This window comes from Gossypium hirsutum, chromosome A13, assembly GCF_007990345.1.
Source record: "Gossypium hirsutum isolate 1008001.06 chromosome A13, Gossypium_hirsutum_v2.1, whole genome shotgun sequence".
Lineage (NCBI taxonomy): Eukaryota > Viridiplantae > Streptophyta > Magnoliopsida > Malvales > Malvaceae > Gossypium > Gossypium hirsutum.
Window position 1 is genome coordinate 11140566 of NC_053436.1, and position 20185 is coordinate 11160750.

Here is a 20185-nt window from a genome sequence, read left to right on the forward strand (position 1 = left end):
TTATGGTTGAATTTCATTTTAAATGTATTTGTTTATTTTGCTTATAATTGATTGTTGTTTTTTATCATGTTAGAAATACTAAACCTTATTGCTCAGTGTATAGTTTTGTTTGTTCTATGCGCAGGTCATGAGCAAAAGCTTCAATAAACTCGAGCCTAAGAATCAATTTCTCTAACTTAGCTCAGAAGGCATCTCAATACTTTTTGTGTTTATATATGTGTTTTGAGTCTTCTGGCATGTACCTAAGTTGGTTTGGTTGTTACTCTTAATGATGATTTGGTACTTTTGGTAATTTGGCCTATAATGTCTTTATGGTTGAATTTCATCTCTTGATTACAAGTTAATAATGCTTGATTATGTGAGTTTGAATGTGCAAATTGGTTGGTTTGAAAATGATCTATTGAAGGTTATAGTTTGGTAATGTTTAAACATGTTTAGATAGGTTAATAGGATGAATATGTTCTGTGGTAAGTTTTAGGTAGGTTTAAGTTCATTTGGTTAAGGTATTTAACACTTAGAAGTATAGGATTTTTGACCATTTGTTCATTGAATCTTGAGACCGCTAGATCAAATTTCATTTAAATTTTGCATTCAAGAGCCTCAGGTCTCGAGACATATTTGTATAGGCTCAAGACAATTGTTCCTAGGTCTCAAGACAAATTACCTTTGTCTCAAGACAGGAGAACATCAAAGCTAAATAGATTTTGTCCTAATTTAGGTCTCAGGACAAGAACCCTTGTCTCGAGACATTCAAACATTGAAGCAAATATAGGAAAGCATAGGAGGTTGATCTTGAGACATAATTTCAAGACACAATTTCTAATGTCTCGAGACAGATTAACTTCGAAGCTAAAATACCTAAATTAAAATGAGGCTTGTCTCGAGACACAACATTGAAATTTGATAATTGAGTTTGGATTCAAGTTCTAACTCTTAATTTGACTTTTCCTAACTCTGTATAACGATGAATTTGAAACTTAAACATTACAAATGAATAATTGCTCGTATGATTGATTATGGTTAAATTTGTTTGAATGGTAATTATGATTTAAATTTTATGATTATGTACTGAGATAACTTGAGTTACTTCGGCAGCATAATATACATCACATATTTGGATCTGATGATTAAGTCTAGTGTGAGGTGTTACATGCATATTCTAGTGTGTTGATGGTTTGATTTGTGTATCCATCCTTGAGTCCGAGTAAATTAATAGGGGCCAAAATAATTAAACAAATATGAAATATAAATTATCATTGGCTATATTTAAGATATTGATATTGAGATTTATTTACGTTACATGAAACAAGACACTAATAATTTGAGACGTCGATTATTTTGATATTCAATAATGTATATTATGAATACAATAAAGGTGTACTACATGGCCAACATATTTGGAAAATAGAAAATTTTACATGTTTTGCGACCAAAAATTTCACTGCATATTATTCAAACTGTTTCCACGGTTCTAGAGTTTCCACTGCCAACTCTAACCATTATGACGGGCTACCAAATTCATGCACAAGGTATTTTAGGGAAGAGTGTTGATCGAAAAACTTGAAAGTTGGGTGGAGCTCCTTGTGGCAAGTGCTTATAATAGCATAAAATATGAAGTACAATACACACAAGCTTAGAAAGAAACTTGTATATAACGTTATAAATAATGGGTCCTTCGGAAATAAAAAGAAAAAAGAAAAAAAATGAAGTTAACATCTTCACATCCCTTGTCTCTACACCAAACACTTACATCACTTGATTAAGAATAAAGTCGGTAGAGTTTTGGGGGGAGGGGAGGGGAGGGGGAACATGAATGACAATGGACCCCCAAAGAACGAAAGAGAAAATGATATTGTACTTCCCCAAGCCATTTCTTTTACCAACTCAATCCTGAAAATCATGCATATGATCTAAAAGGTAGTTGGCTGCAAGTTCCTCATTCTTGTTGCACGCAAAGAACACTTGGAGCACAGTTGCACGGTCAAACCCCATTGCTTCAAGCTGCAAGAGATGGGGAATGAACAAGAGAATAAGGAGACTACAAAAGTATTTGTAGGCACAAGATCAATGCGATAAATTTGAGTTTATTAAACGTCTAAAAGCAAAACCATTACCTAAAATAAAGATGTGATGCATGTTTCATAACTCAGATAAAGGCCAAGGAAATGGAAGGCATTTCCAGAGGCAGTAGGGAAGATAGCTAAATAATCCATGATTACAGAGAATAGTGAACACATCCAAGTCAGCCTTTATGTAAAAGATGACATACCCGTTCTATGGCTTCACGTTCCTCAGGTGTGACTTGCACAGCTTGTGGCATCGCCTCAGCCAATTGCCCCAAAATGTTTCTTTACAACAGGAGATGTCAAATAAGCACTTGATATACATACAGTATAGAAGTTCAAGAAATGAGCAACTAAAAACAAGACTCACCCCTCTCCACCTTCAGCAGGTTCATTGATCAAGCGAAGAAAGTCACCCTGATGCTCTTGAATAAGTCTCATTAAATTAGGATTTTGTTTCCCCAACTCTTGAAGCATAGGCTGCCAAAAATATAAAAAAGGGAGACATTGAGGAAAGGTGAAAGGTAAAAGAAAAAGATGAAAAGACAATGAAAAACACACTAGGATTGAAGAGGGGAAACAAGGGACCAGAAAATAACCTGCAATATTTGTGGGTTGGCTTGCACCATCGCTCGCAAAGCTTGAAACTGAAAAGAGAATTGCAAACTGAGTGTAGTCCTAGGTAGTTATTTACATGACAGTCATGCTAACTAGCCCATATACAACCAAATATGAGAAAGAGAGAGACCTGTTGACTGTTCCGTAAAAAACCAAGAGAGCCAGCCCCAGCACCACTTGCACCCATGTTGGGAAGGCCCTGTATAAATTAAAGGCAGTCAAGTCACCGGTTCATCTGCCTATCATCAAATTTATCAAATGTCTACCGCATGACAATTTTACCTGGGGAAAGAGATCTAAGGGATTTGCATTTGGTCCACTTGTAGGAATAGCTGTCGTTTGTGCAGACTGTTGAGGTTGTGCTGCAGGGTTAGTGGTTTGCCCAACTACAGGAGCACGGGCCACAGGTGGAGCTTCAGCTTGCTCAGGGATGCCCTAGTATTTGCAATAACAATTTACGAAGATATGACAAGCGGCTTAGGAAACAAAATGAATGCTTGCTTTAGTTGAAATTTTTAAAAAAAAAAAAGTGCAGTATAAAATATCATTAAAACCCACCATTCCCAAGGGGAAAAAAGTTAAGACACACCATGCGATTGAAATCCAACATTCCTGCTAACTTTTTTTTTTTTTGGGGGGGGGGGGAGGGGGAGTAAAAATTGTTCTCATCAAAGGAAAATTCACAATTCCCGCACACCTATCCACCAAGTCAAAAAGGACTAGCAAAATGGAACAGAGGAAGCTTATTTGGGTGAACAGAAATTTAATCATCATCAACCAAGAAATCATATCAAGGAGAAAGCCAAGTTGCAAATCGAATTACATCAAATTATAAATGAAAAAAATGGCAGAATCATCATTCTAAGAAAACCGCCCAGGATGAGCTCGGCTTATTATGGAATTTCCACATCTACATTAAGGAGAAAAATAAAACTACAGCAACTAGAAGCATGCAAGAAAGCACATATTCTTCAAGATACAAGGAAGGTACTTACAGAATACAAATATTCAACAGCTCTCTCTGGGTTATTATAAGCAGCACGCAGGGCACGGACAACAGTGTCCCTGCCCCAGGTCCCTCCACCCATGTCAAGAATTTGTTGGATTGTTCCCTCTAAGTTACTCCCTGCAACCAGATTAGATGCTGCTTGGCCATAAACATCAGAATCTGACCTGTTTCCAAAGACATTATTCAAGATATTAGTAGTATGCAAAAGAAAATGAGGAAAAAAAATCAAGATCTCTCCTACAAAAAGCAAATTGATTAAATCAAGCTTCTGTCCTTCAAATAAGAAGCATGAAAGTTACTATCAAGAATACGTTACTTACAGAGGAGTACTTGAAGCAACAGGAGCAGATTCAGCAGTAAGTGCAGCCCTGAAAAAGAAAATAATAAGCAATTAATCAATTGCAAACGTGCTGTGTCTGACCAAAAGTGTAGATAGCAGGACTTACGTAGCTGACATTGCAACAGGTGCAGTAGAAGCTGGAGCTGGAGCAGTTGGTGGCCTACTTGCCTCAGGAGCCTAAAAAGAATCCAAAATCACTACTCACTCAACAATAATCTTTGCATACAGGCATGGTTTTCAGAAGCAGCATACCCTAAAGATTGTATAGTGTGGGGAAAACAGACATTTATATTCATACTCAAAAAGAAATTTTAAGATCAAATCTAAATTCACATAATGATTTCGTGAGAGTTCATGGCTCAAGCTGAATTGTTCTAGACAGAGTCAATGAGGAGAGAATAGGATAGTGGCCATTAGCTTTCATGTTGATATGCTACTGGAAAGGAGAAAGGGAAAACAATTGTGAAATTGAGAAACATGGATAAGAGATTATGTAACTAACTCATACACATTTAAGGTTGAATTTGATAATAACACCAACTTAGACTCCAAATTATGCATTATGTTTATAGCTCAATAGTGTAAGATAGAAGCAGTTGGACACAAAACAACTCAAACCTGGGCCATATCTGAAAAACCAAAATCTTAAAAGCATTCTATTTCCTACCTATAACTTTTTTATTAATTAACTTGTATACAAATTATATATGTTCAAGATGCTTGACTATCACTTCAAGTTCTAGTTCATAGCATTGAAGTAAAGAACATCTACCATCATAGCAAAAACAGAACCCCCAACGCTTTTCACGTCATATCAATCGCAAATGTATTTAGAAATATAGCTAAAAAGGTACAGTGACAATGAGATGATCACTGCTTACAAGCAATTATGCATGCAAGTAGCAGTAAGAGAGGTGACAAAATTATAAACTTACTTTCATTGTAGGAGCAGCTGAAGCAGTTGAACCCTCCCCAGATGCAACCTTATTCTAGTTTATTTAAGCAAAAAGGACACTATTAGTATGAAAATGACAGTCATGAAAAATAAATTCAGATACAAATACAAGTAGGTAAAGGCTTGAGAAGTGACTTAAAGAAAATTTTCTAGTTTTGCAACAATTTGATTTATAAGATGCACCTAAAGGAAAGCAACAACCAGATTTCAAAAGAAAAATAAAATGATACAACACTCCATTATAAGTTATAACTAAGATAACTTTCAAGTTCAAGAACAGTGCGAAAAAAAATTATGTCAGTTAGGCATTTATTAAGACAAAGTCAGCATACTTTGGTCAGAATAATAGTTAGAACATGTTAGATGAAAGATTACAAACATAAAAATCAGGATATTGAAACCAATTCACCTTTGTCAACATGATCACAATAAAGCTATTTTCAGTGACACTGCTTTCAGCCAGTGTCGTGTCATCTTTAAGAACTTTTCCCTTATAGATAAGCATTTGTTGTGCAGCAGGATAAACATCTGCCCCTTGAACAGTTTCTATGTTCTTCTTTACATCCGCAACCTGAAAGAATTGACAAGCATTAGCAGCAGAATCGTATAATACCAAGTGACATAGTAATGTAAAAGGCAGAATGCATTTTATCCCAAGACTTTCAAGTCTGTGCATACATATATATGTATATACAAACCTTAAAAGCATAAAAAGTAGCAAAAAACAATAATAATAATAGCTTATTTATATAGTTAGAAAATCCACATCATTAAAAAACACAATCCTTGATTAGATGTAACCGTAGAATGAAGAACTTGATCCTTGGTTATAGAAGATCTATTAAAAGAAGCCTATGTACATTTAATCCGGTGTTTATAGCCACACTGATTTAAAGAAAAAAAAAAGTGAAAGAACATTCCAAAATATGAGATATTAGCATATTTCAATTTTCAAAGCTTGTGTATACCCCAGTTTAAACCTAAATCTAGCACATTACAACTAGCAATTACATGGCAATCTATGCATCAATATTCAATGATACAAGTTAATGAAATACTGATGCTAAAATGAAGCCTACAAATCAAAGTATCATTCACTAATTTCAATGAACTAGTAAAAAGCATTACGTAGGAAGAAGTACTTAATTGCTAATTGTCGCCAGAAGAAAATGATACCGCCGTTCAAGCAACACGAGTATCAGTCCACTAAAACTTTATCGAAGTAGATAGACTATTCAACAAGCTAAATTAACAAATTCAATAAATTAGACACTAAAATTTTACAGATCATTCACGATCTGCGATTTTACATTTCAGGCATGGTAATTCAACTACGTGCATAAGAAGTCCAACTAATACAGTCCTAGATGAATGCGAATTAATGTTCAAATATAGGGGAAAACGGAAAACCCTGGCCAAGAAACGTAAAATCCCTGGGAAAAGAGGGAGAGAGAGAAGCGAACCGCATCTTCTGGTTTGACTTCGATATCGAAGTGAGTGCCTTTGAGAGTTTTGACGGAAACCTTCATTTTCTGCCAATTTCGATTTTCACTATGTTTGTTAAAATCCGCCGATCTTATTTTTATAGGTTAAAAGTTGCCACAAGTCCATGTAATTTTCAAAAATTGAGTGTACCTTTCAAATTTCAACACTGTTATTTTTTTTATTCAAGTTGTCAAATTTTCCATAAATTAGTTTCTGATTTTCGAACCATAAACTTTCATGTTTTTGTTTTCATAATTGTAAATTTTCAAATAACATAGTTAGCCCCAAAACTCATATTTTGAAATCTTTATAATTTAGAGTCTATGGTTTTAACTTTTACTATTTTTTGCTCAACTTTCCAAATTTTCATTTTTCACAATCATACAATTTAGTTACTACATCAACCTTTTAGATTACACTACTCAATCCTTAGAATTTAAAATTTTACAATTTGATCCTTATTTCTTTTTTTTATCAGTTTAATCACTTAACAAATTAGTTTTTAACCTACTCATCCAAATAATATTTAAATAAATATTTACCACTTTTAACATAATAAATACACAATTTCATCATTCAAAGTAATTCATTCCAAATTAAAATATTATTAGTAAAAAAACTCCACACTTTCTTATTTTCAATTATTCATTAAAATCATCCACCAAATTATTCATAACATCTACTTCATACATAAACATAATTTTTTTTTACTTAGACATATAAAATAATTATAAAAGAATAATTCTTACAATATCTCATCAAATTAAACACTCAAATAAATATAACATAATAGTTTAAACTTTTACCCAAGCTTTCTCCCACTTCCATCTTCATCTTCAAGCCTCCATGTTTGGTTTCATATGAAAGGATACTATTGAATTAGATTTGGATGTGATATCTTACTTTAATTTCGAAGAATTTTAGGTGAGAAATATGCTTGACAAGAAAAGGACCAAATTGAATTAAATGTAAAAAAAATTCTCTCCTCTCCTCTTTTCCTTGCACCCCACATTGGGATTTTTATAGAAGAGAATGATTTCTCTTCATATTTCTAGAATTTTCTTTACTTTTCTTTATTTAACATTTAATTATTTAACTAATTTCATCAAGGGTTTAAATATAATCGCATGATTTTAATCAAATAGTTATAATTTCTCCCATCAAAATATCACACTTTTTGTAATTTAAAATTTAAAAATAATATTTAATGATAAAATGACCAAATTACCTTTTAAATTATTTTTTCATATTTAAGAAATAAGGGTAAAATAATCATTTCACCTTTTTCCATCACTCATTTGTTTAACACATGGCAGACTTATGTGTAGTAAACAATTATTACTTATGTAGATATTATTTATTCATGGTATAATTGCAATTAAGCCCTTTTCTCACAAAATAGTAAAATTACACTTTAGTTTATATGCTTTTCACCATTTTTCAATGTAGTCCATATCTCAAATTTTTTACTTCACCTATCAATTCATATCCATGCCACATCAATAAAAAAATATTTTCTTAAAATTTTCCCCTTTATTTAAAATAATAAATTTAAACTACTAGTTAATCTTTCACAAAATTTCAATTCAATCTTTACTAAAATTTTACGATTCATACTTTATTTTCCAATGTCAAAATTTGACTTTATTATCATTATTCAATTGATAAACTCTTACTTTTTAGGAACATTTGTCATTTGTCTTTTGAAATTGTAATAACCCAGTTTTTAGTGGTACCGAAAAAGGCAGTTCAGGACTCCGTTTCCGTAAACCAAGTCCGTAAATATTTAACAAAATTTATGGAGTTATTGTACTGATGAATTGACATTTGGTTAAGTGATTTAGCCGAAATTGTGAGTAATTAAGGCTTAGGAACTAAATCGTAAAAGTGTAATCGTTATAGGTTTTTAATTAGGATAAGGCTTGGGGACTTAAATAACGATTAACCAAAGGAATAAAATAACAAGTAAACCTAATTTAAATATATGTTAGTGTGTGGTGATGGATGATGTTATTTACTTAACTTAATTAGTAACTTAATTATTATGCAATAGAACATTGTACAGGGTACGAAAATGCATATGTGATTGAACACAAGGTATGAGTATGCTAGTAAGATGATTACAGGTATGAAAATACTTATATATATAATTGATGCCATTGTACACTCAATAAAATATTAGGATACGATTGGCATGACAATAGGGTTCTATGGGCGCTTGTACAAGATATGTATTTGTATGGAGATCATTACAGGTTATACTGGGATCTAACATATTTATTGCGAATCAACAAGTGTAATATGGTGTGGTGGAGGGATGTATTAGCATATGAATATGCATTTGATGCCTTTGGGCTTTGCACTTTAGTGCCTGAGTGTGTCGTAGTTTAAGCTTCTACGAGCTTTTTGATATGGTGTAATTTACTTGTGTATCCAAGTCTATTTTATTAGGTTTTCATCGAGCATAACATTATATTTGAAATTGGAAAACTTAATAATGTAATGAAATAGACTAATATAGAATATAATATCGAAATGAATAAAAATGAATCGATAGACCCCAGAAAGAGGTTCGAACGAGATGTTAAACAAATTTTGATACAAAATGAACTTGATATTAAAAATCATAATGAATGGATATTGAATGTTTTAAATTTTGAATTGATGTTGGTAAGATAGGTTTTGATATATGTAATTGGATTTGATTATTCTTTTCTGTGAATGTTGAATTAGTTTACCTTGATAATTGTATACCTTCCCATGTAATTGATTATATACTAATTATTACAATACAGAATATGTATTAGTAGGCATTGAGATTATAAATATCATAGCATGTTATAAATGTTACCTTATGCTATATTACCGTGAATCATGAAAGTACCACTGAGCTTTATTGCTCAGAGTACGGTTGTTTGTTCTGTGTGCAGGTGCACGTATTTCTCGAAGCTCCGAGAAGTGAAATCAACATCCAATTTGTCATTTTGACAACAAAGTCTGCATAGTTCATTTTATTTTGGTATTGTAGTATGCACCTAAGGACTTGACCGCCTCCCGCCGTACCAATTTTGGAAGTGAAATATTGTAACTAAATATATGAATTAAGGCAGTGTCCACAAGTATTGGAGTACTCTGAGGATCATACCTAAGAGAGGTAAGACTAAACTAAGATTAACTTCAAAGCTAATAGGTCTAGTTGGTAATTAAATTAAAGTAAATTATGATTGATCCTAAGGTGATGAGAAAAGTTAAATAATAATAATAATAATAATAATAATAATAATAATAATAATAGATTGTAGAATTTATCAGATTAAATGATAGAAGACTAACTTACTTCAATGTTCATAATTAACTCCTCTTTTGGGTTCTACTCAATCAACTAGTCATTAACCTAGTAAGGCCTCTCGACCTTCCATTAACCTAATGAGTCAGCAAGAACTATTTATCTCTCAATGTCACAGTCAAGACCAGATTTGGCTAAGGTTTACATAGATAGGCAATACCGATTTTGGGTTCATTCCCACCTATATGACTTTCTAGGGTCATCAAACCTAAGGTTTTAAGTTTTTCCTATCCCAACTAGCTAATTCGCGAATAAACCCTACATAGAGGCTTACTGGATTAGTTCCCCATGGATTTAACACATGCAATGTTATTTATTGAAAAGATAAACATTATGAATAATTCAAGAACAAATATAAGAAAAATCCTGATATAATAATAAAAGCGCAAACAATAATTCATCGAATAGTTGAGTGATCTACAATTCGATCCCCATGAAGAACAAACTAGAAAACTAAAATAAAATCTACAATTGAAAAGAAATCTATGTTACAATTGAAAGTAAAAATAAAACTAAGTAGAAAGCTCTTTCTAAAGTGTTCAGAACAATTCTATTTATAGGCCTAGGGTTGGCCACTAATCCTTAACCTAATTCGGCTGACTATTTCGCATTAAAGTTTATTGTGCAGACAAAAACACCCTTGGCTCATTAAGTGACCTCGTCATGTCTGTGTTGCGGCACCCTTTGGCTTGTGTCGCGACACTGAAGGCAATTTACTAGCTAAGGCGTATCTTCAGGGTTGTGTCACAAAACCGAAGGTAGGCTGCTCCTTTTGGTACTCTGTTCACTATGTTGCAACATCCAAGCTTCGTGTTGCAACATCGTAGACATACCACTATCTTTGTGCCTCTGAATGGTGTCTTACACACTCACCGAACATATTTGTCTACCTTTAGGGCTACTTTGGCCCCTTGTAACATCCTGAAATTGGGCCTAGAAGTTTTGGGCTAGTGAACCGTGTTTTGTTAATTTGGGTCAAAATAGGTTAATTAAAAGATAAGGATTAAATTGTAAAATGATAAAGGTTAGAAGTAGTTTATATGCAATTGAGCCATTGTTTTAAAAGCAAGCTTCTTCCTTTAATTTAAACAGAGTCATGCACGTACCCTTTTTTAGAGTTCTATCATTGTTTGGAAATCCTTCCAACACTTAAACACTTTGGTTTTCTTTTAGTCCAATTATGGTTCTAATTTCAAAACCCTCTCTATAAAAACCTAAGAACTTTATCAATTTTTCTCATCTTTTTTCTATCAAGTTTTCACGAGTCTAAAGAATTAGATCACTTTTCTTATTGTGTGAGGTAAGATTATATTTTTCTATTTTTTTATGATTTCCATCTTTTCAAATCATGTTTTGATTCATTAAAAGAAAAATCACATGTTTTAGTCGAAATTGGGTCATTAATGGTGAAGTTCAGATTTTTAAAGTAAACATGTTTTAAAGTATTTTTCAACTTGATTTGATAAGGTTAAAGTTTAAGAATTGATAGCAAGCAATAGAAACAAGTTTGGTTTAAGAAAACTGGGTTCGAAAAATCTAGTAAAGGTTTGGGTTTATGCAAACTAGGGTTGCCCTGTGACCTTGATGTGTTTAGACTACTAGTAATATATGTATTATGTTTGTGAAGTGGAGAAATCGATGGAACCATCTACAAGCACAACAGAGAGCAAGGCAAAGCTTGTGTAAAGTTTCTTGTGAACCAGACAAGTGATTGTTCTTGAGGTTGCTACTAGTTTGTGTAAACCATAGTGCTGACCAAGAGCTTGACCTAAGTTTTGAGAGTACGCTTTTTTCCTAAGCAATGTTTTGTTATATGAAGAATATGAACAGTGTTTGGCGAGGTATGCTCGCAATATGCAAGGTGTTTGATTGTGTTATAATAAGCTCGCAATATACGAGGTATGTGTTAGTGTTATGATGAGCTCGCAGAACTGCGAGGTAAGTGATTATGTTATAGTGAGCTCACAGTAAACACTGCAAAGCTTGTGTTAGTTATATGTTAAAACTGTAAATTATTAAATGTGAAAATTTGGCTATTTTGGTACCGCGATATTTGAAATTGTTGGATATAGTTGGCATGCCATAGGATTGTAAGTACTCACCTTTATCATGGGACATGCTAGTGGGATGGAGAGTGTTAGCTTTATGCTACACTTATGGGACATGTTAAGACTCATTGAGTCATTTTGAGGCATTATAAGGAGATTCGTTTATCCAACGTGTATGTGAAAGTGTGAGTGAATGTGTTTGCCCAAATGAATGTGTTCCCAGGTCACCAAAGTAGTAATTATATATGCTATTGTTATATATGATATATGTAAATGTTAATGTAACATCCTAAATTAGGGTCTAGTCAGAATAGTGGTTTTGAGACCACAAATTTGAAACAAAAATAATTATTTTATGATTATTTGATGGTCCATGATATGATTGCATGTTTGTGTAAAATTTTCATGAAGAAATTTTATGCCTAAAGTGTGCAATTTGAAGTTAGGGACTAATTTGAATAAGATGCAAAATTTGTGTTCTATAAGCTTCAAGCATGAAATTGCATTGGATTATTAATTAGAGGTCCTTAAAGAGCAATTTGACCAAGTTCTAAAAATTTGGACAAAAATGGGCATGAATAGGAAAAATTTGAAAGAAAGGCCTAAAGGGCATTTTTGTCATTTGGTAAATAAAAGAATAAAAAGGGGAAATAAGTAAAAAATTTGCTCATCTTTTCCAAGTGCTAGCCAAAATTTCCAAGAGCCATAGCTAGGGTTTTGTTCTACTTTTCAAGCTTGATTGTAAGTGCTCCCAAACCCCATTTTTTATGTTCTTTACATTTTTGAGATCCTTGAAGCATGATCTATCCATTTCTAGCCATATTTTGACGTAGGTTCATGTATGAAACTTGACCTATGTGAGACATGTTTGTATGTTGATGTTTAATGGAAGAATATGAAAGTTTGATGTGTAATGAACATCTTTTACTAAGTGATTTTTAGTGAAAACACCAAATAGGGACTTATTTGTAAAATATGTAGAAATGGGTAGTAAAAATGTGATTAGATGAGAAATGTGGGCTGATATGAGTTAGAATATGAATCGGTTAGGCTTGGGTAACCAAGAAAATACATACATTTCATTTTATGAGCCTAGGGACTAAAGTGTAAATAAGTGAAAAGTTAAGGGTAAAAAGGTAATTTACCAAATTATGTGTTATGGGTCGATTTGAATAATGTATGTATTAAGTTAAATTTTGCATTATAGATAAAAAAAATGTGATTCGGGTCTTGATCGGGGGAAAAACAAGGTTTACGAGGATTAGGCTCGTTTCTATCATTTTGTACCGAGGTAAGTTCATATGTGAATAATGCAACATGTATTATGTTCAATGCTTTGTTATTTTGTAAATTTAAATTATTTATTGTTGTTATGATTATATCTTGATCCTTCCATGAGAAAATGATTGATACTATATACATTGAGGTCGATATTTCGAGCGAGTCCGATAGTGATGCGATAAGTATGAAAACCTCGTTTGAACCTTAGGAATAGTTTAGGATACAAGTGACATGTCACTAGGAACTATGTGATCTGAGCTCATGAGTTGTGGTCTGAGTTCATGATATATGTGACACATGTTATGGGGTTCCGGGTATTGGTCTTGTATGTTCTACCGGTGGCTGGATAGTCCAACATGTGTTGCGGATACCTGATAGCTTGTGTGAGCAGCCCGTGTTGTTACATCCTGACCGACAGCTTCTATGAGCAAACTCGTGAGTAGCTTGAAAGCGAGCAACATGTGATATGTGATATGAAGTAGCGATGGCTACATATGGGGCACTTAGGTGCAAGATTCTGATGTATCCGATGGTATTCCTAGTGTTTAACGGGTAGTCCAAAGAGAAGTTCAATGAGTAATCTTGATGAATACATCAAGGACAAGAAAGTAAGTTGTTATGTGCAAGTGGGCACAGGTATGTATATTGAACTCATGAGAACATAATGGGATGTGATGAACTTGTGGTAAGAATATATATATATATATATGAAGAATAAGTTTAAGTGATTTGATAATAAAATGGAAGCTTATGTTCTTTAAGCTAAATGTATGATTAATGTTTGTTAAAATTGCATTCTATTTGCATGTGAACTTATTAAGCTTTAAAGCTTACCCCATTTTTCTTTTCCTTTTCTTATAGTGTCGCTAAGCTAGCTCGGGGATCAGAGGACGTCGAAGTTTTCGATCACACTATCAATTGGAAATTTTGGTATAGTTAGATTCAACATTCTGAATATGGCTTGTATAGGGACTTGGTCTTTTTGTTATTTGTCATATTGATAGCCAAATGTGTTGGCTCATGATGATGATATGATTCATTTTGTATATGGCCATGAGAGGTGGTTCATATTGATTGTTTAGGGTTGTAACCCTAATCAATTATGCATGCATGCAAATGTGTTTATGCTTGTTGTGGTTGGTTGATGGATGTTTGATGTGGATTGTGATTGTTTACGATAATGAGTGTGATCGATGGCATGTATGTTTAATGGATGAAATATGATTAATGTGTATGGAAATAAATGTGGTACAAATGTATAACTTGGAAATCAGATACAAAGATGATTATTCATGAAGTGGGTTTAAATGTGTGAGTGCTTAAGGGTGACAAATGGCTTGGAAAATAGCCTAGAAATTGTCCACACAGTTAGACACACGAGCATGTGTCTAGGTTTTGTGTGACACATGATTTTCCCCATGGATGTGTGATCTGGCCATGTGTCCCCTGCACCCTAATTAATGCAAAACATAATCCCTAGTAGTAAACATACGGGTAGAGACACGGCCGTGTGTCTTAGCCGTGTGAAGGACACGGCCTCAGGACATGGGCATGTGCCCAAGCCGTGTGAAGTTTGCACTTGATTTTTGGAATTTAATTCGCCACATGGCCTAAGCACATGGGCGTGTGACTTGGCCGTGTGACCTTATTTTGGTTGATGACATCATAGTTAGAGAGTTATATGGGATAAGGACACAGACGTGTCCCAAGCCACACGGGCGTGTGTGACCACACGGCCTACCCACACGGGTGTGTGACTATCCAAAACAAGAAAATTTTCTGAGTCTTCTCAGAGTGTTCTAAATTTCACGGTTTAGTCCTAAACCACTCTTAATGTTTGTTTTGGGCCTCGTAGGCCCTTTTAAGGGAAAATTTGCATGTGATTGAAAAGTTTCAAATTTGGACAAAATTTTATAGCTCAGTTTTATATGTTGGTTTATATTTAAGCCCGATAACGCCTCGAACCTTGTCCCAGTGTCGAATATGGGTAAAGAGTGTTATACTTAGTAGTATCAAAGCTACGTTTTAGTCTATTCTCAGACTAATGTAGCATGTGTATGAGTCTAGCTATACATGCCATACATATATTATGATAGTGTGAGGACTCTTGATGATTTTAAAATGTGTTTTCATATAGTAAATGGATCCTGATAGAGCAGTAGCAGACGATGTTGAAAGTAATGCGCTTGCTCCCGCTGAAGGAGCAGTGCCATTTGATAATAGAACCATAGCTGTTAGTAAAGGAGAAGGAGGCAGAGAAGTCTTTCTCCATACGATGGATGCCTGGTACACGTAGTTCGTTCGAACGAATCAGAATACTCAACCTTCTCCACCCCCTCAAAATCCTTAACCTGTACCCCAAGTGCCTCAAGGTATGGATTTTATGAGATTTCATAGAACCCCAGTTGATAAAATTCAAAAGCAAAGAGTCGAAGAATTTAGGGCCAATGCAGATGATGACCTTGAAAAAAAGGAATTTTGGCTTGAGAATTCTATTCGAGTATTCAATGAACTATCATGCACATCTGAACAATGTTTGAAGTGTGCTATTTCCTTGTTGAGAGACGCGACATATCATTAGTAAAAGACATTAGTTTCGGTGGTTCCGAAAGAAAGAGTCATATAGGAATTCTTTCAACAGGAGTTCCGAAAGAAATATATCAGTGAGCGATATATCGATCAAAAGCATAAGGAATTTCTTGACTTGAAATAAGGCTGCATGTTAGATACTGAGCATGAAAGAGAGTTTGTCTAGCTCAGCAAATATGCTTGTGAGTGTGTATGCTCAGTTTGAAGACAGACTTAATGAGGGTATTAGAGTGTTAGTGGGTATTCTTGAGCTGAAAAAAATTGTTGTGCTTGTTAATCAGGCTTGTAAAATTGAGGAACTGACCAAGGAAAATAGAAAAGCTGAGGCTGAGGCTAGAGATATAAGAATGAGGCCGATGAGCAAGTCATTTCCATTTCAGTCTAAGAAATCCAAAGATATGTATTCTCGTTCTCATGTTTTGTATAGAAATCGTAGGAAGCAAAATTCGGGTTTTAAATCTCATGCTACCTTTCTGGCTATTTGGGTAATGCTAGACTTTCGAAACCCAAGTGCCAACAATGTGGTAGAAGTCATTTTGGTATGTGTAGGATGAAAGATGGATCTTGTTTCCGATGTGGTTCTTAGGACCACTATATCAAAGACTGTCCTGAGATGATCGAGAAAGAAAACTTTCAAAGTGCAAGACTGAGTAGTACAGCTACAAAACAGAGACCTCTGAAAAATGCCAGTAATGGGGCTAATAGCAAAAATGTAATGAGAGATACAACTGTGAGATCAGAAGCTAGAGCTCCGGTTAGAACCTATGTCATACATGTACGTGAGGATGCACCTTCTCCCGATGTGATCGTTGGTACTTTTTCTCTTTATGATACTATTGTTATTGCCTTGGTTGACCCTGGTTCTACTCATTCATATGTGTGCATGAAATTGGAATATAGCATGAATATGCCTGTTGAGTCTACGAAATTTATGATTAAGGTGTCAAATCTGTTAGGCAAGCATGTTTTAGTTGATAAAGTATGTTAGAAATGTCCCTTGATGATTAGAGGTTATTATTTTCCGGCTGACCTGATGTTGTTGTCGTTTGATGAATTTGATGTTATATTGGGTATGGATTGGTTTTCATTTCAAATGCTATAGTAAATTGTAGACAGAAAGTTATGGAATTGAAATGTGAAAATGGTGAAATTCTTCGGGTTGAATCAGATTAGTCAGATAGGTTGCCAATCATTATTTCCTCGATGTCTACTCAGAAATGTATGAAAAAAGGATGTGAAGCTTATTTGGCTTCTGTTTTAAATACTGTAACGCCCCAAATCTTAAATAATTAAATTTGTATGGTTGTGACATACAATTATGTATCTGCTTCAGTGGTTAAGTGTTCTGAGTGTTCTGGGAGTGTCTGAGAAGTCTTGGGTTCAAGCCTTGGCTTGTGCAAAAATGTTGTTTTTCTTGAATAAATCCTGTCTCTAGTCAGTAGGCTTCTTAATTAAATATGGGTAAAACATGACAGAATGAGCCTGCTGGCCTAGGGGATAGGTGGCGTGTGGTGTCTGCCTGAGGTTTGAGGTTCGAATCCCAGTAGGTGCAGTGGGTGTTTTATTTTGCTGCTGTGCCGTGGGAGTGTTGTGGGTTGACTGAAACACTGAAGTGGTTGAGGGGAATTCAAATTGAATAGTTGAGGGGAGGTGTGATTGGTTGAAGGGATTTTAGGAGAGATTATAGGAGAAAATCGTGGGGATTTGTGGTGGGAGAAGAGTTGGTGCTGAATAGGAATTGTAGGCACTCAATGCGTTCAGTTTTGGAGTTGGAAAATTGATCTTCACTTTTTAGTAACTGCCAATATTTGTTCTTTTCTGTTCTTTAGAGACTGAATTGTTCTAGTAAGTCTTACGGTATCTTTTCATTATTGGTTTATTTCGAGTACCATTTAGGTTCAATTCGTTTATTGATTTTGCTTTCCCCTACAAACCCTTGTCTAACCGATTCTTTTTCTCTCATCTACCTCTTTGTTCTTTTGCCAAATATTCCCTTCCTCTCTCTCTAGCTCCTTCGGTTGTTAGCCTTGGTCTTTGGCGGATTCTCCTTGCCTTTTGCTCTCTCCCTCAATTTTGTTCCTTGACCGAATACCTTTCTCCCTTCCTCAATCAGTTGTTACTCTTTGGCTGAACACCGTATCTTCTCTTCTCTCTACTCTTTCGGCTTTTTTCAATTCCTCTTCTCTATTGCTAGAACTGAATACTCTCTCAAGTGTTAGCTAGATACTCCATATCAGGTTTAAGTGCTCAGTTTTCATCTTTTCTCTCCTTCTACCGTAATAGCCTTTTATTTAACACCCCTTTTTTTGCCGTTTTCTTCTAGGGGGTGCAACTGTTCCATATTGTACCTCGATTTAAGGGTGTACTTTTGGGTGTTGGCCGAGTTCTTCTGTCTCTCATTCCTAGTTCTACGCTTTCGGTAAATTGTTATACTTGATTCAACTATTTTCGGGTTTGGTGTTAGATAACAAGTCTCTGTTGAATTCAGGTAGTCCTTAGGGGTTGCAACCAATCTCTTGTGCAAGTTTCAGTCGATCGATTAAGGTGAGTGATAGGTAATCATTTGAATAAGTGTTTTGGTTAGGGTTCACTTCAACTTGATCGTTAGGAAATTAATTGAAGCTTCTGTTTGATATAGGTTGGAGTGTTCATGGGCTAGTTACGCACTTTCACAATCAGGTGTGCAAAACTGCTCAAATTGTAAATCAGCAAAAGCCGAAAAATGTGACCATTGGCGCTACATGAGTGAAATATGATTAATGTATATGGCAATAAAAGTGGTACAATTGTATAACTTGGAAGTAGGATAGCAAAGATGATTATTCAAGAAGTGGGTTTAAGTGTGTGAGTGCCTAAGGGTGGCAAATGGCTTGGAAACTAGCCTAGAAATTGTCCACACGGTTAGACACACGGGCATGTTCCTAGGTCATGTGTGACACATGAGCAGAGACACGACAGTGTGTCTCAGCCATGTGAAGGACAAAGCCTCAGGACATGGGCGTATGCCTAGGCCGTGTGAAGTCTGCACTTGATTTTTTGGAATTTAATTCGCCACATGGCCTAAGCACACAGGCGTGTGACTTGGCCGTGTGACCTTATTTTGGTTGATGACGTCATAGTCAAAGAGTTACACGGGCTAAGGACACGGATGTGTCCCAAGCCACACAAGCGTGTGTGACCAAACGGGCGTGTGACTCTCCAAAACAAGAAAATTTTCTAAGTCTTCTCAAAGTTTTCTAAATTTCACGATTTAGTCTCGAACCACTCTTGATGTACGTAGGCCCTTTTAAGGGAAAATTTGCATGTGATTGAGAAGTTTCAACTTTGGACGAAATTTTATAGCTCAGTTTTGTATATTGGTTTATATTTAAGTCCGGTAACACCTCGAACCCTGTCCCGGTGTCTGATACGGGTAAAGGGTGTTACAGTTAATACATGTGATTAAGTTTGATAATGGTCGTGTAGTATGACGTACATGAGTTCGCTTGTATATAAGGAAAACATGATATGCAGATATTTTTGATGAGTCATGCTCGCAAATATGCTTTGGCGAGCCAAGATCACAGATATGTTTTGGCAAGCCAAGCTCATAAATATGTTTTGGTAAGCCACGTTCACAGATATGTATTAACGAGATATGCTGGTAGATATGCTTTGGCGAGCCAAGATCGCAGGTATATATTGGCGAGCCAAGCTTGCAGATATGTTTTGGCGAGCTAAGCTCACAAATATGTTTTAGCGAGCCATGCTTGCAGATGTCTTTTGGCGAGCCAAGCTCGCGAAGGTGGTTGACAAGCCTAGGTCGCATAATTATATATGTTTATTTTAGTATGCTTTTGCTTAACTTATGTTGTTGTGTATGCTTGTGGTTCTTCAGAACATTCACTGAGTTTACAAAAACTCACCCACTCCTCTTTTTTACCCCTTCAGGTTGATAGGTCTAGGAAGTGTGAAATGGAGAAGCAGGAGATCCGTCATTCTAATTGAGTATGTTCTTAGGTCAAACTCTAGGACCACAAAGGCAATCTAGGGTTGTTGATTGAGAATATTAGCTAAAGTATTTAATAATTTGTTGTTAAAATTTTCTTCATGATGCAAACTATTATTGTTTTATTTTTCCTATTTTGAAAGTGAAATATACAAAATTTGTCAAATATTTATCTTACATGTTATCTATTTCTGTGAGCCTAGCTTGTTGTTAATTAAGCTCGTAGAATAACTCATTTTCTTTATTGTCACTTATATATGTAATTGCAATCCATTAATAGTTAATGTAACGTCCAAAAAATATAAGGTCTGTAATTTTGCATGGTTTGGCATAAATTCTATATTTACTTTAATTGCTAGGTGATTTGGGTGTGTTTGGGGGTGTTTGGGAAGTCCTGGGTTCAAGCTCTGGCTTTTGCAGAATTTTTGATTTTGCTTTTAAAAGAATCTGGGTACTGACGTAT

At 34.8% G+C, this 20185-nt stretch overlaps 1 protein-coding gene across 1 annotated transcript; it reads right to left on the bottom strand.

Annotated features, from left to right (window-relative positions):
- Window positions 1-1581: 1581 nt before the first annotated feature.
- On the bottom strand, window positions 1582-6613 carry LOC121212387 (ubiquitin receptor RAD23c). Its single transcript, XM_041084887.1, has 12 exons — window positions 6449-6613; window positions 5395-5556; window positions 4966-5019; window positions 4137-4207; window positions 4011-4058; window positions 3677-3854; window positions 2964-3116; window positions 2812-2880; window positions 2663-2710; window positions 2434-2543; window positions 2270-2348; window positions 1582-2001 (listed from the first exon to the last, which is right to left on the bottom strand). Exons 1-12 carry the CDS (start codon window positions 6512-6514, stop codon window positions 1885-1887), a joined length of 1155 nt encoding a protein of 384 aa, XP_040940821.1. The 5' UTR covers window positions 6515-6613; the 3' UTR covers window positions 1582-1884.
- Window positions 6614-20185: the final 13572 nt, after the last annotated feature.

Excerpts from the sequence above, each read along its gene's own strand:
- LOC121212387 (XM_041084887.1), bottom strand. The coding sequence starts at position 6,514 with ATGAAGGTTTCCGTCAAAACTCTCAAAGGCACTCACTTCGATATCGAA. Across the intron at positions 4,059-4,136 it reads CCTGTTGCAATGTCAGCTAC|GGCTGCACTTACTGCTGAAT; the intron begins GTAAGTCCTGCT and ends TTTCTTTTTCAG. Across the intron at positions 3,855-4,010 it reads GTTGCTTCAAGTACTCCTCT|GTCAGATTCTGATGTTTATG; the intron begins GTAAGTAACGTA and ends CTTTGGAAACAG.